This window comes from Populus nigra, chromosome 6, assembly GCF_951802175.1.
Source record: "Populus nigra chromosome 6, ddPopNigr1.1, whole genome shotgun sequence".
Lineage (NCBI taxonomy): Eukaryota > Viridiplantae > Streptophyta > Magnoliopsida > Malpighiales > Salicaceae > Populus > Populus nigra.
The window spans coordinates 4105907-4118593 of record NC_084857.1 but is presented as its reverse complement, the minus strand read 5'-3'; the positions used below and the strand labels follow the sequence as shown (position 1 = coordinate 4118593).

The 12687-nt window shown below is 37.6% G+C and overlaps 2 protein-coding genes across 3 annotated transcripts; one reads left to right on the top strand and one right to left on the bottom strand.

Annotated features, from left to right (window-relative positions):
* Positions 1-313: 313 nt before the first annotated feature.
* LOC133695676 (uncharacterized) lies at positions 314-2181 on the top strand. Its single transcript, XM_062117600.1, has 3 exons — positions 314-571; positions 902-1150; positions 1272-2181. Exons 1-3 carry the CDS (start codon positions 532-534, stop codon positions 1943-1945), a joined length of 963 nt encoding a protein of 320 aa, XP_061973584.1. The 5' UTR covers positions 314-531; the 3' UTR covers positions 1946-2181.
* Positions 2182-4310: 2129 nt separating this feature from the next.
* LOC133695675 (auxin transporter-like protein 2) lies at positions 4311-9115 on the bottom strand. 2 transcript variants are annotated; one of them, XM_062117598.1, is made up of 9 exons: positions 8434-9109; positions 8157-8349; positions 7868-8053; positions 7627-7739; positions 7333-7516; positions 7117-7214; positions 6266-6473; positions 5633-5890; positions 4311-4725 (listed from the first exon to the last, which is right to left on the bottom strand). In XM_062117598.1, exons 2-9 carry the CDS (start codon positions 8322-8324, stop codon positions 4519-4521), a joined length of 1422 nt encoding a protein of 473 aa, XP_061973582.1. In that variant the 5' UTR covers positions 8325-8349; positions 8434-9109; the 3' UTR covers positions 4311-4518. The 2 variants fall into 2 exon arrangements, with proteins under 2 accessions (XP_061973582.1, XP_061973583.1); XM_062117599.1 differs by lacking the exon at positions 4311-4725 and adding an exon at positions 4732-5500 and having other exon boundaries at positions 8434-9115.
* Positions 9116-12687: the final 3572 nt, after the last annotated feature.

Here is a 12687-nt window from a genome sequence, read left to right as displayed (position 1 = left end):
CGTTTTCTATAACTATAACGGGTGATTAAATCTATGAGATATTTCCAATAAGTAAAATTTTTCCATTTTCCGCGAGAGTGTGCTAATTCTATGGCTACCAAGATCTTGAAATCTCAAAGGCCACAAAACAGTGGCCGGTCAGGATGCAAATGGAAGAGTAATTAGTTGAATCTCATTTAGCAGGAGTTATTTTACTACTCCATGGCATTACAGTGGTTGAATTTAAACCAAGACCACTAGTATCCCAAAAGGATTGTTGTCAGACAATAATGCCGGAGTTTCTATTTATTCCTTGGCGAGCAAGCAAAGCTTGGAAAAAGAATCTGCCTGCTTTTCTGATGTCCAATTCAAATCCACAACCTTTGCACTCCTCCCTTTACACCTCACTTCGGAGGCCCATTTACCCTCTTCAACCTCACCATCCTTTGTGGATTCACCCGAGGCTCTGCCACGTTATAAATTTACACTTGCCTTCAAATTGGAGTCACAAATACAAATACTCGGACATGCCTTGGCTATTAGCAGCTAAATATGGCTTCCTCCTTCCAGTTTGGTCATGTATCAGAATCCGGTAAGTGCTGATAGGGTTTTCTTTCTCACAGTCATGTGATTTATGTACATCTTAGATACTCATAAGTTTAGTAACGTATTGCCTGGTCTCCCAGCTGGGTATGGTTGCAAGATAAGATGGTTCAAAAAGCAACTTTCTTTAATTGTCATTTTCATCTACTACACATTTCTAATCTCTATACTCACACACAGTGTTAGTTCTCCAGGGTTTCTCCTCTTGACAGTGATTAAAATAACTAATTTATTAGCTAATTTAGTATTGCTTTGTGATTGAATTTGATATTTTCTCTAGTGACTGATTAGTTTCTTTGCAAATCCTCCATGGTGACAGAAACCCAGTTCAATTCAGTGCAGCCATTGTCATTCACATTCTCATCGATTAATAATGGCAACACTATGGCACGTCTCGCCAAGGCAAGAAAAGCTGCACGTCCCTCTTCCTCTGCTTTGAATTCAGTCGACCCCATTACCTTTAAAAGCACCAGTGAAAGTCCCTTTGCATTCGGTCAAGTTTCAAGCTTTTCAGCAGCTAATCCATTTACGTTCATTAGACATGAGGTTGACAAAGTATCCGACCATGGTGAGGTTATTTTCTGGCTTGTAATCTCCCTATCCACAGAAAGAATTGTTCTTTACAACATAAAAATATGGTTTACTTTCAGTGACTAATTATTTGATTTATGTCTTTGTGTGATGTGAAGATGCAGAAAAACCGATTGAAGCTGCAAGTAAGCTGCAGCATGAAAAAACTGAACCAGGGATTGGAGAGAAAGAAAACAATAGTACCAAAGAAATGGGTGTTTTTGCTCCATCCGATATCAAACAGGACAAGGTAGCAAGACAAGCAAACCAAGATTCAATGCCCAATAGGACAAATACTGCATTGGTGGTGATTTCAAGGATTTTGAAAGGTATACCTCAAAGCCCTCACTTTTATCAGCTCATAAATCTCTCTGGACATCCTAGAAAGGTTTTGATATCTTCATGGGATCGGATTTTCGAAGAAACTGTGGAGCAAATGCACTCTCTACAGGTAAATGATTTCTGGGTTAGGGCTAGAGAATTGTGGAAAACCATGGGGGAGTTGCAAAGCATGGGGTATAACGTGATTCCTCTGAGGAGAAGATTAGTGGAGTTAACTGATGTAATGATAGAGCTGAAGCTGACTAAGGTGGGAATGAAAGGGTTAATGATTAAAGCTGAGAACCATAGAATGGAGAAAAGTAGGCTTGAGTTTGTGATTTTGCGTTTGCAAGAAATGATCATGCAAGAGCATTATGGTATGCTTGGAGCACTAGCTCAGATGGTTGAAATGGAGAAAGAGGTACCCAAATTTGACGGTGTCTTTGCTAAATTGGCAATGGAGCCTCTCTAGTTTGACATTTTGGATTGGTGCTGCAACTCATAGATCTTTGTACTTGTCTAGATTGAATGCTAGTCACTGACTTGAGAGCTTCAATGCATGCTCATCTCCAGGATCTTTTTTTTTATCTCTAGAAACTTGAAAACATATCAAGCTAGTTAGTATTTTGTATTCAAAATGACCTTCAATTTAAAACATGTATTTCTGGCTTGCTGCTTAAAATTCTTCCTTCCTTGTGGTAACAATAACTGTTTCTGCTACTAACAATGCCCAAACAATTGGGAACTTTGGGCTACCTACCGAACACTATGGGTTTCCACCTGAATGTGGAACGGCAGCATCCATGATTCCAGGAACATTGATGTTGGCCTTTTGGGCTCATACTCCTATAGTATTGGTACAGCATGGTATTCAACACATTCCATCGCCGAATAGCCTCATGAATGTGACTTCTGTGACAAACCCCCAATTACTTGACCCTCCATCTCATGCCAAAACCATTATGGATGACAGCAAAATCGAAGCGTATGGGCGAGACCTCGTAAGCCCAGATGACTGCAGAGCTCTTGATGCACAGTCATAGCCCACTAAGTAGAACTCTTCATGCTGGAAAATCAGGTCCTCGGTCCTCCCCTTTGTAAAAATAAATAAATAAAATTAAATGTAAATAGAGAGCCATACTGAAGTCAAGATTACCAAAGCCAGTACAGAGACCATTATAAATAAAGTGAAAATAATAGCACTAACATGAGACAGAACTTTATCACCCAAAGTAAACCGAGCTCACTTTCAATCCACACTCAAACATGCGGGGAAAAAGGACTTACTTTTGCCAGCAAGAAGAAAACCCGAGAGTGAAATGGCTCTTTCTTCTTCAAGCACGTTTCCTTGAGACACCTTTGATAAAGTCGTTGATTCCCGCCATCTTGATCGTGCAAGCAGGAGAAATAAAAAGTGACGAAGATCCACATCATATCCTCTCTTTGGAGACAAAAATACTGGCAGCTAACCCTAAGAGCAAACAAACCATTTGATCCGTCGTTGTCACATAATAAAAGAAGCCAATTTCCTCTCTTTTCAAAAAGAGCAAAATCTTGGTGTATGTGTGTGCACGCATTGAAGACCGACTTTAAGTTAGTCTATGGTCATCTCATGGACCAATACACAGTAGATTTTAGCCCCATTATTGGAAGACAAATGTGGTAGAGCTGTACAGCCATTATAAGCATAGTTATAAAATATGTCCACCCTATGATCTGCAGAATTAGAACCTGATTTGACTTGAGTTTACTTTCGAACCAGGTAAAAAAAAAAAAAACTAGCGACTTCAAGCCGTGTGCTGCATGCTGCATGCTGCAAGCCTGAAATTCATGTACCATTCCAGTTTCTACCTCTTCATTACATGGCTATTGGCAATTAAAAAAATCAATCTATCTCGCTTCATCCCTCAAATCTAATCTCAAAACTTAACATACAAGACAAGCTCCTCACCTCAAACATAGCATCTCAAATTGAGCTTAAAAATCCAAAACAACGCCTTTTTTAGATAGACCCGAGTGGACCCATCGATCCATGGGTTGACCCAACCATTTTATGACCAAGGCCGCTTATATCTTGGGAACCACCCCCAATTTAGACAGAAGTGGTCGTTCTTTATATCTTTTGTTTTCCTTCTAGGTTCTGTTCCTAACTAGACTTGGATTCTCATGGTTTTGATGGCAGCAGTAAATTGCGATAGGTCCATTGTACTCAATTTCTCCTTCCCAGCTTGAAGCAACTATCCTTGCTGTTGTTTCTTTAAGATATAGCTATAGGGTCCCCACTTGATCGATCATTTCAATGGATAACGCAGACATGAACTTAAGACAAATGAAAAAAGATCAGACAAGAACTTTGACAAGTGGCTAAATTCAAAGAATAGAAACAAAGATGAAAGCTACACTCGAACATTTTTTTAATTAAAAATCAATATTGGAGAAAGCTCCCAACTCATTCTATCCATTTGACTAGTAAACTCCCATATCAGGTTTCAATTGAGAAGCAAGAGGACACAAAGTAACAAATCCATGTGGATTAATAAATATAATAGTGAAGAGAACCAAAAGTGGCAGTCAAAGGAGATCTAAGGCAGGCTATAAATTCGAATGATTTGTTTTGGATTCATGTGGGTTCACATGCACAAGGGTTTTAGGTGATGTGCAAGCCAGTGAACACTAGCACTCACAAATCCCCCCCTAAATCTTCTCGAGCAAAGATGGTTTATCAAACATCACCAGAGGCACACTCCACTATTGCCAGTACTGCAGATTATTCAAGAGACAACTAAAAGATGCCCCCAATAACTACATTTGCTAACTCTGAGATGTGCTCTTGTGAATAGAGAATAACAGCATTGATATATGATCATATACTATAGCAAGCAAACATCACTATTCGCAAATAGGCTACTATTTATAGAAGGGCTTATGCAAAACACAATGCAGGGGAGATGCTACTGCCAGCCCCGTGTAGTGTGTATAATACATGAGAGAGACAATTTAAAATGCTATAAGAAGGTTTATAGTTTAACTCGGGGAATCCCAAACTTAATGATGTTTTGCAGCAGCCGAGGGTGGACACTGGTAGCACTTGGCGAAAAGACCAAATGTGTCAACTTGCTTGATGAAATTGGACATACTAGCCCACCCTCCCAATCCAAAGCCAACCACAAGTACCCATACCACTATAAATGCATTCAACACGTACATGGCTGTCCAGCTTGGGAGGAAGACAGGAGGTTTCTCAACTGCATTCTGCATTTGCAACAACGAAACAAACAGTTTTACGAGACTTGTTAAGGATGCTACAGCTTAAAAGATGAGCACATGTACAGATTAACGAGCACTGCTTAAATTCTTTTGTCCTGGTTCAAATTTGTCGGCAGAATCTAATTTTGAGTTCAAGTTTTGAGGGCACAGTCCATTCTTAACTTTCTACTGCGTCACTAGGAATAAGACCAGTGACCCCAGGAAGCACGTTCAGAGAGATAGCCAGCTATCGCCAAGAATACAAAAGGGAATAAGTGTATATGTGGCAAATAACTGAAAGACAAGGAGATGCGACCAACCTCATCATTGCAATAAATTTTCAAATTTCAGCCGTTGAACCAATTAGTGGGGCTAGAATAACGAGGTCAATTCCACAGTCCAAGCTAAGCTATCAAGCTGGAACTATCCATGAAATTATTGCACTTTCTACAATCAGTAAGGTTGCCTTTTAATTAATTTATACAAGACAACAGGGTATCGTACCCTTTCGACAACATCTTTTAATGCTTTTGGTGTGCTTTAATTTCTGTAATGAGGATAGTACCCTATCGACAACTTTGCCTCTCTGATCTCTATGATGTCAAAATTAGGATTGGTCTACTAATTAACTGGAAAATACAACCAAATTATGTAAGCTAGCATGAAATTAGGACCAAAATAGACTTCCCTGGTGACTAATCATATGGCTGCAATCCCAGCAGCTGTAACTTTCAGGGTAAGTGTACGTCCACCTATTCCTTTGTGTTGGAAATTATTGTAGCTAATAAGAAAGTGAGATCAATATAGTAACGGACTAGCAATTCCATGGAAGCACTAGACAATGCCAGCCAGATATATAGTACAAGCATTCGGTAGAGATGAAGATAAGAGGTAGAGACAATGGACCATGTACCTGTCGAGCGGAGGCAGATCGGTAAGTGAGCATATGAGCTAAAGCAGGGATGATGTAGACGGTGAAGGTGACCAAAAGAGCCCCCACAGCTGAGTTAATTGGTCCGAAGAAAGGAAATATAATTGCGAAGAACCATATAGGTATGACCACAGGTAACCGGCATAATGCCCTCAACAATATGCTCTTTGTATCATGCATACCGATCACTTTCTCCCACACAAAATACAACGGTGTACAAGCGAATCCGAATGTTATAAACTGCAATTCATACACACACCCCAAATTAATCAATCATATCAATTAAAACTTCTCAACATATTTGTCAACCAATATTAATTATCTTTGCCTAATTAGCACCGTTGTACAAGTCAATTTAACAGTTCATAAATCATGATTGTTACAAGTAGGCTAGAGATGGTGAGCTCATTGGATTTGTAAGAGATCACGAGTTGAAATCCTCTCTCTGAAGTATTTGAATTCAAAAAATGTCTCTTTGCAATAAGAGGCTGGAGTAACAAGATTTTTTTATCCCGCTAACTACTAATCATTAATGCTAATCTCTTGATTGCCTAATCACTGATTATAGATCGCAAGGCTATATTGATGATGATAAAAAAAAAAGGGTGCAAGAACCTGATGGATAAGCATGAGGATAACAGCAGCATCACGCCATCCGGTGCGGGGTAGCAGGGAGAAAGCATTTGAATGAGTGAGGAGTTGATCTCCAAAGGCCCAGTAGGTCGCAGCAGCAGATGGAAGTGTTAAAGTGAACACATAAAGGGTAGCGAGTAGATAAATGTACTTGAACCTTTGAGGCTTCCACATGGCGTGCATAATTTCCCTATAACCAAGAAGCCATGGCCATTAGAATGATCCACTTGAAAATGGATAGTTACAACCAAGAGTGAAGGATTGATTTGTTATGATAAATCCATAAATTCCCCCCTTTTCATCTCTTGCTAAGATGAGTCGGTAAAGTATTGTTTCATAGGAACTAGGGTGTAAATTAATTTCAATACGATAAAGAGAAGAGGCCTAACATGTCCAGGACTTCATAAAGGTAGGACTTTGCCCTAAATCCCTCCATCTCGGGCGTCACTGGAATTTGAATCCAAATGATTAACTAACATGCTTGTCAAGGTTCCTATAGTTAATTTGATGACACGGCAATAGATTATGGAGAGCTTAACAACAACTTTCCTGGTATGACGAACCTAACATCTGTTAGTTACATTTTACCAATCAAATGGCTGTCAATCACGGCATCTTTTACCAGAAGAATTTTGTTCTTTTGGCGTTTTATAGATGGAATCTCATAAACTCTCAGCTTTCATGGACTATATCATTTAAGGTATTGTTATTAAGTTATTTGCTGCAAAAATTGTCCTCGTTGTTAAACCCATAATTTCCATGAGAAATAAACTAAAAACCTTTATTGGTTTCTTAGAGGGTGATAGCAATTAAAAATAAGAAAGACTTCTTACACAGTGACAGCATGCCCACCAAAAGTGTAGAGGATATTGGTGGCTCCTGTAAAATATAGAACAGCCTTTGCTGGGCCCGAGTGAGTTACCCCATCAACCTGTAAAATAATGGTAATAATATTTTAAGGAAAAGCAAAAATCAAATCCTGCTGGTGTGGAATGTGAATAAAGTAGATGCCTATGAAATATCTGGATGTTGATCTAAATTTTAATTACCTGGCCGTGAACAAGAGATGCAATAGTCATATACCAAGCTGTGTAGGTAGTCATTCCAAGCCCAAGAAATGACCAAATTCTGTAGTTGTGAAACGAAGGAATGAACACTGTGGTGGCACAGCAAGCTCCAAAAATATAAGTCCATGTCCGCTTGTCAAATTTGTCATCTATGTAGTAGATATTGCTGTGATTACCCAAATAATCCACTCAAATCAGTGCATTAACAAAACCCATATTCAGTAACTCTGGGAAAGTAGGGGGAAATACAAGAACAGGAAAGAAACGAGAACTAACCTTGCACAGGCTATAAGCTGTATGACAGAACCAAACAGGAGAAAAGTGCAGTTAAAGGCCAACCCAACAGCTTTCCAAGTTGGACCCAGTAATCCATCTAGCACTTCAAACCACTGCAGACTCAAAATTTAGACAAAACAGAACTGATATTTTAAAAAAATAATTTCGGAAGACATAAAATAAAACTCGGATTTTATTTCCTTCTTTTTGTTCTTATATTGTGGGTTTTTGGAAGGCTAACCTGTATAACATGGTTCTTGAAGTTGACATTCTCTTTCTCCTTTCTGCTTCGGTACTCAACATAGAGAACACTGATAAGGTAAGCAGTCCAACTTCCAAGAAAACCATAAAATATCTGCAAAATTATGCCTGAAAGCATCCCCATTTGAGAGAAAGAGTATGGCAGTGTTAACAGAACCTGAGCAACCTGCAAAAGAAAAATCCATTTCTCTTGGTCAAAACTAACGAAAAGATTAACTTTTTTTTGGTCAAATTATGAACTGGCTTTTGAGCTGATTTTGTAATTGTACCTGATTTGAAGCACAGCTAAACCAGGCATCATACACTGACCCTCCATGCCAAAGAATGCTTTTAAGCCTAAAACCGGATTCATCCTTGCTTACTTCCTCTTTCTCTTCATGCACAGTGTCATTGAAGCTAGAGACCATAGCTTCCTCTCCTTGTTTCTGATTGGACATTTTCCTTCAATGCTCCTCTACAGATCTGAAACAAATAGTAAAGCCATAATTAAGACAAAGTCCAAGCCAAACCAAGAAACCAAAAGCACACTGAGAACAAACCAATAACCTTAAAGAGTGGTGATAGTAGTTGGTTTTGAAGTCCTCGGAGATGTCTCTCGGATTTATAATTTGGAGACAGAGAAATTAAGGGGCCTCTTACGGACAAATGTGCGACAGTTCTGCAAAGCTGGCACTTCTTTAACTCCTTTTGCCAAAGACACAGGTGCTTCTCTTGTTTTACGCCTTTAAGAGTGAGAAAACACCGAGTAGAGTACTGTAATCTAAAAACGGCTGTCACAGCTTTCCCTTGAGAGTGGTTACTATTCTACTATACATTGCAGATTCTTATAGAAACAACGATGGAAATTTGGCAACACATTAATTGCCCTCCTGTACGAACTAAATATGCGATATCCTTCTCTAAAAAGCTGGTTTTTCTAAAGAATTGGCTGTGCACTGCATCAAAATCCGATGACACAAATGATAACCCAGCATGCAAAAGAATGTATCTCTATCAATCTATCACTCTTATCTCTAAAAGGAAACTTTGTACGCTGCAGTTGTAAGAGATCTGACAAAAAGAAACGCCTAACAGTAGTTGCTTTTTGCTGAGAAACTACCCCTGCCCTGCCCTGTAGTGTTCTAAGAAACAGAGCAAAACAAATATTTTGCCTCTGCCTCTGCCTCTCTGTGTTTTTGGTTTACAAGTCTTGTTTAATGTCGTGTGCTGGTCTCAATGGTTACTATGATACCCTCCCCTTTTTAAATGAGTTGGGCACATTTTCTTTGTTTTTTTTTTTTTTTTGGGTGAGCACTTACAAAAAGTGAGACTAAATTTGCAGTAAAACGACACCTTTTCTCTGATAAAGATCGAAAAGCTTCGTAAAATAGGCTACAATGTATCATGCTGTGGATTCAGATAAAAATAAATAAATATATATTTGTTAAATTTATCAAGCTGCCGTGGATTGATATTCTTTTGTGCCAATTGTTTAATTCTCCATGAAGCTTCTTTAAGCCCTCCAAGAGCATTAATGGCCCTTTCTTTTTAAATTAGTCATTAGAGACCGTACTACATCCTTCAAATTTCATAGCTTCACAGGGTTAATTAATTGGCTTATTCTATGTTATTTTGAATTCAAGTCTCAACCTTCTCTTACAAAAAAAGAAGCAGCAGCAAGGGATACTGTCAATGGCTTGGGAGCCCCAGAACAGCAAAATTGCATTGGTTATATTTTGTTTACCGAAAATATGAATAAACTACAGGCTAGGATGCATTTGTTCAGAGTTAACGCAGTGGGGTTTCATTCTTATTTATTTGTATTTTAATCTTAGCCAGACATCAATTCTGATTGTCAAGTTAAGCTTTGATTAAATTTAATTTACTGCTCGAATGTCACAGTCATCGAAGTGTTGTTTTCTTGATTTCTCTGTTCAAATTGATTGATTTGTTCGTGATAGCCAGGGCCTCCACATCCTGGAATAGGATTTGGAGACTTAATCTCCCTTTCGTTTCTTTGATAATGATGGTGTGTGTGTTAATTGATACTTTGCTGGAAAGCTATGTTTGTACCATCGGGATTATGATGGCTAAAACTCAATCCAAAACACATACTCGGTTCATCGTAAAACGGGAAAGGTGATAGATATTCTCAGCAAGGTGATCTCACAATCTACATACAATTTTTTATATAAATATACTGGGAAAGGAGAGGCAATGATGCCGATAAAATCTCCCAATTCTTTCATGCTATTAGTACTTGACGTTAATTGCACAACTAACATTCTCTCCCGTCTGGACAAGAAAAGGCAAATTCAAGAGGAGGGCGGGCGGGCGGGCGGGCGGGCGCCATATAGATTTAAATCACGCAACAGTGTAGATCCATACTACAAGATCGTGTATGGCTAATTATCTAGTTATCCATCACACGTTGTTGCCGAAAAGAAAAAAAAAAACAAAATCATAGCCTGTTTGCTTTCGTTCATGAACAGAGACAGGTTAATTAGAACAGCAATTCAATCACCAACCCCTATCCATGCACTGGCTGGTAGATACATGGAATTTAGTAGATGATTTAATGGAGGAAACTAGGGAAGTCCTTTGCACGGTAGGATAGCAGCAATTTGCTTTAAACATGTCTCTTTCTCCGTTAAGAAATGGAATACCTCACTGCTCCTTGCATCTTATCAGCTAGTCGGCACTATACCTGTCATCTAAATCCTTAAAATAATGTTAATTTCACTATTCTTATCAGCATATTAGTACCAGTATTCATCGATGGATAGAACCCAGTGGATAATTTTGAAAATGGTCAGAATTTGCCAAGTTTATAACCAGTTAATCTTTGCATCGACAACCCAACGTCCCAACACCATAAAATGCAATAATAAAAATGTGATCACGTTGGGAAAAAAAAACATGAATCATTAAAATAGTTTATAAATTCAAATCTCTATCTATTTTAATTTAGTTTCTAAAAAACTATATAAATCATTAAAAGAGTTTTTCTAAAAGCACAAGTTAATCGATGCAAATGGAGTGTTTTAATTGCTTCTTCAAAACCAACTGTATTGAATTATGAATTAGGATTTGACACATTTATTCAAGCGAAGCATTTTATTTATATTAATTAATGTAAACTCTTGGAAATTATTGCAGTGAGCGAGTTCATGAAGACCAAAACAATATATATGAGTGTGTGTGTGTGTGTAATGACTTCTCACAATTTTATCATAGATTTGAATATCATGTACAGAGGGTAGGTTTTTCTTTCAAGTGTCTGGCATGGATTTGATTGGTGAAAGTACTGATTTCTCTTTCTCCAGTCAAAAGTTTACAGCATCCAATCCTTTGTGAGTGAGTTTCATCTTCATCGATTGATTGATAGCGTCTTTAACGCCTATTTTCTTATCCTCAAGTAAAATATAAACATGTTTAGTGGATGGAGGGGCCATCTTCATCTTCATCTTCCCACTCGGTTCCTCCCCCTTGTCAACTTTTCCACAATATGCTCCCGGCCCGGCCTCACTTTATCTCCGACTCTTGACTAATAATTCAAGCTAATTAATTAATCTGCGTGTTTTCTGCTCTTAGCTAGCCAGTGATTTTCCACACAAAAAAATGCCCAAATACTTGCCAATTATACCTTTCTTTCGCTTGTAATTTATCCTTCAAATTAATTAGTTTCATATAGAAAAACTTAAATCTTAAAACGAATAACTGTCTCTCAATTTTATATATTATTATTGAAAAACAAATGTATGAATTAAGTTGGAGCCCCAGTAAAAACTGATTAGCCCTAAATTACTACCGGAGTCGACACTCCCATGTGAAGTCATCAATAAGGACAAGAGAAGACGACAAATTAAACAAAACATGGACAAATGCAAAGCAGTCGCTGGTATGATGCACGTGTTATTGAGCGCTTTTGCTAAGACAGGTAGTTTCTGTGTTCTGCAGGATCCATTATTCAAGTTTTTATTATGTATTGGATAACAAAATTTAAATATTTATATTATGTTTATGGGATTTCAAGTATTTATAGTTTAAATATTTTTTATTATTCAATATATATACTTGGAAAGGTGGGATAAGTAATGTAATTAATTCTGTCATTATTAACCACATTACTTGCAAAGGTGGGATAACTAATGATTAAAGAGATAAGTTAGCAAGTTATTTGTTTTAGTGATTAAGTTTCTACGGACCCTACACTACCTCCTCCAAAAGTTGTAGAGATAATGGAGGGATTATAATATGGCCAGCGGCACAAGGAAAAGTTTGTTGGTAATTATAATTGTGTTCTTGGTTTATGGTGTAATTAGAGCTGCTGCTGGTGCTTTATAATTAAACATGATCTCCTTCAAGGTAATTAATTTGTTTCTCTGTTCTCTTCTGCTATACTCAGGATTTTAGGTAAGGATTAATCATTAATCTTGTTCTACACTGAACACTGATGCATACATACATACATACATACATACATATATGTATGTATATATAAAGGGATATTAATTAGATCACAATTAGTAGATGCAGAAGGAATTCATAATCTGTTCAAGAAAAAAATCACAACATGCTAGGAAATAGTAATCCAGAAAATCGAGAATTATTAATTAATAACTAAATACGAAGATTCTTTAACTATATATAGTAAAACAGAAATGTTGATCATGTCGTGCCATATATCTTACCCTTTTTTTTCCTTCTTGATGGCTTTATATTATATCTTAATGATCTTAAATGCACAATTATCACAGGCTGAACTCGGAATAAATAAATAAATAATTTTCTTAACCACTTAGACTAATCTTTTGAAAT

Bases quoted from the DNA above. Each gene is read 5' to 3' on its own strand.
- LOC133695676 (XM_062117600.1), top strand. From the start codon at position 532: ATGGCTTCCTCCTTCCAGTTTGGTCATGTATCAGAATCCG. The intron at 572-901 runs GTAAGTGCTGAT...CCATGGTGACAG, and splicing joins TGGTCATGTATCAGAATCCG to AAACCCAGTTCAATTCAGTG. The intron at 1,151-1,271 runs GTGAGGTTATTT...TGTGATGTGAAG, and splicing joins TGACAAAGTATCCGACCATG to ATGCAGAAAAACCGATTGAA.
- LOC133695675 (XM_062117598.1), bottom strand. From the start codon at position 8,324: ATGTCCAATCAGAAACAAGGAGAGGAAGCTATGGTCTCTAGCTTCAAT. The intron at 7,215-7,332 runs GTAATTAAAATT...ATTATTTTACAG, and splicing joins CATCTCTTGTTCACGGCCAG to GTTGATGGGGTAACTCACTC. The intron at 4,726-5,632 runs GTACATGGTCCA...TTGCAAATGCAG, and splicing joins GATCTGCCTCCGCTCGACAG to AATGCAGTTGAGAAACCTCC.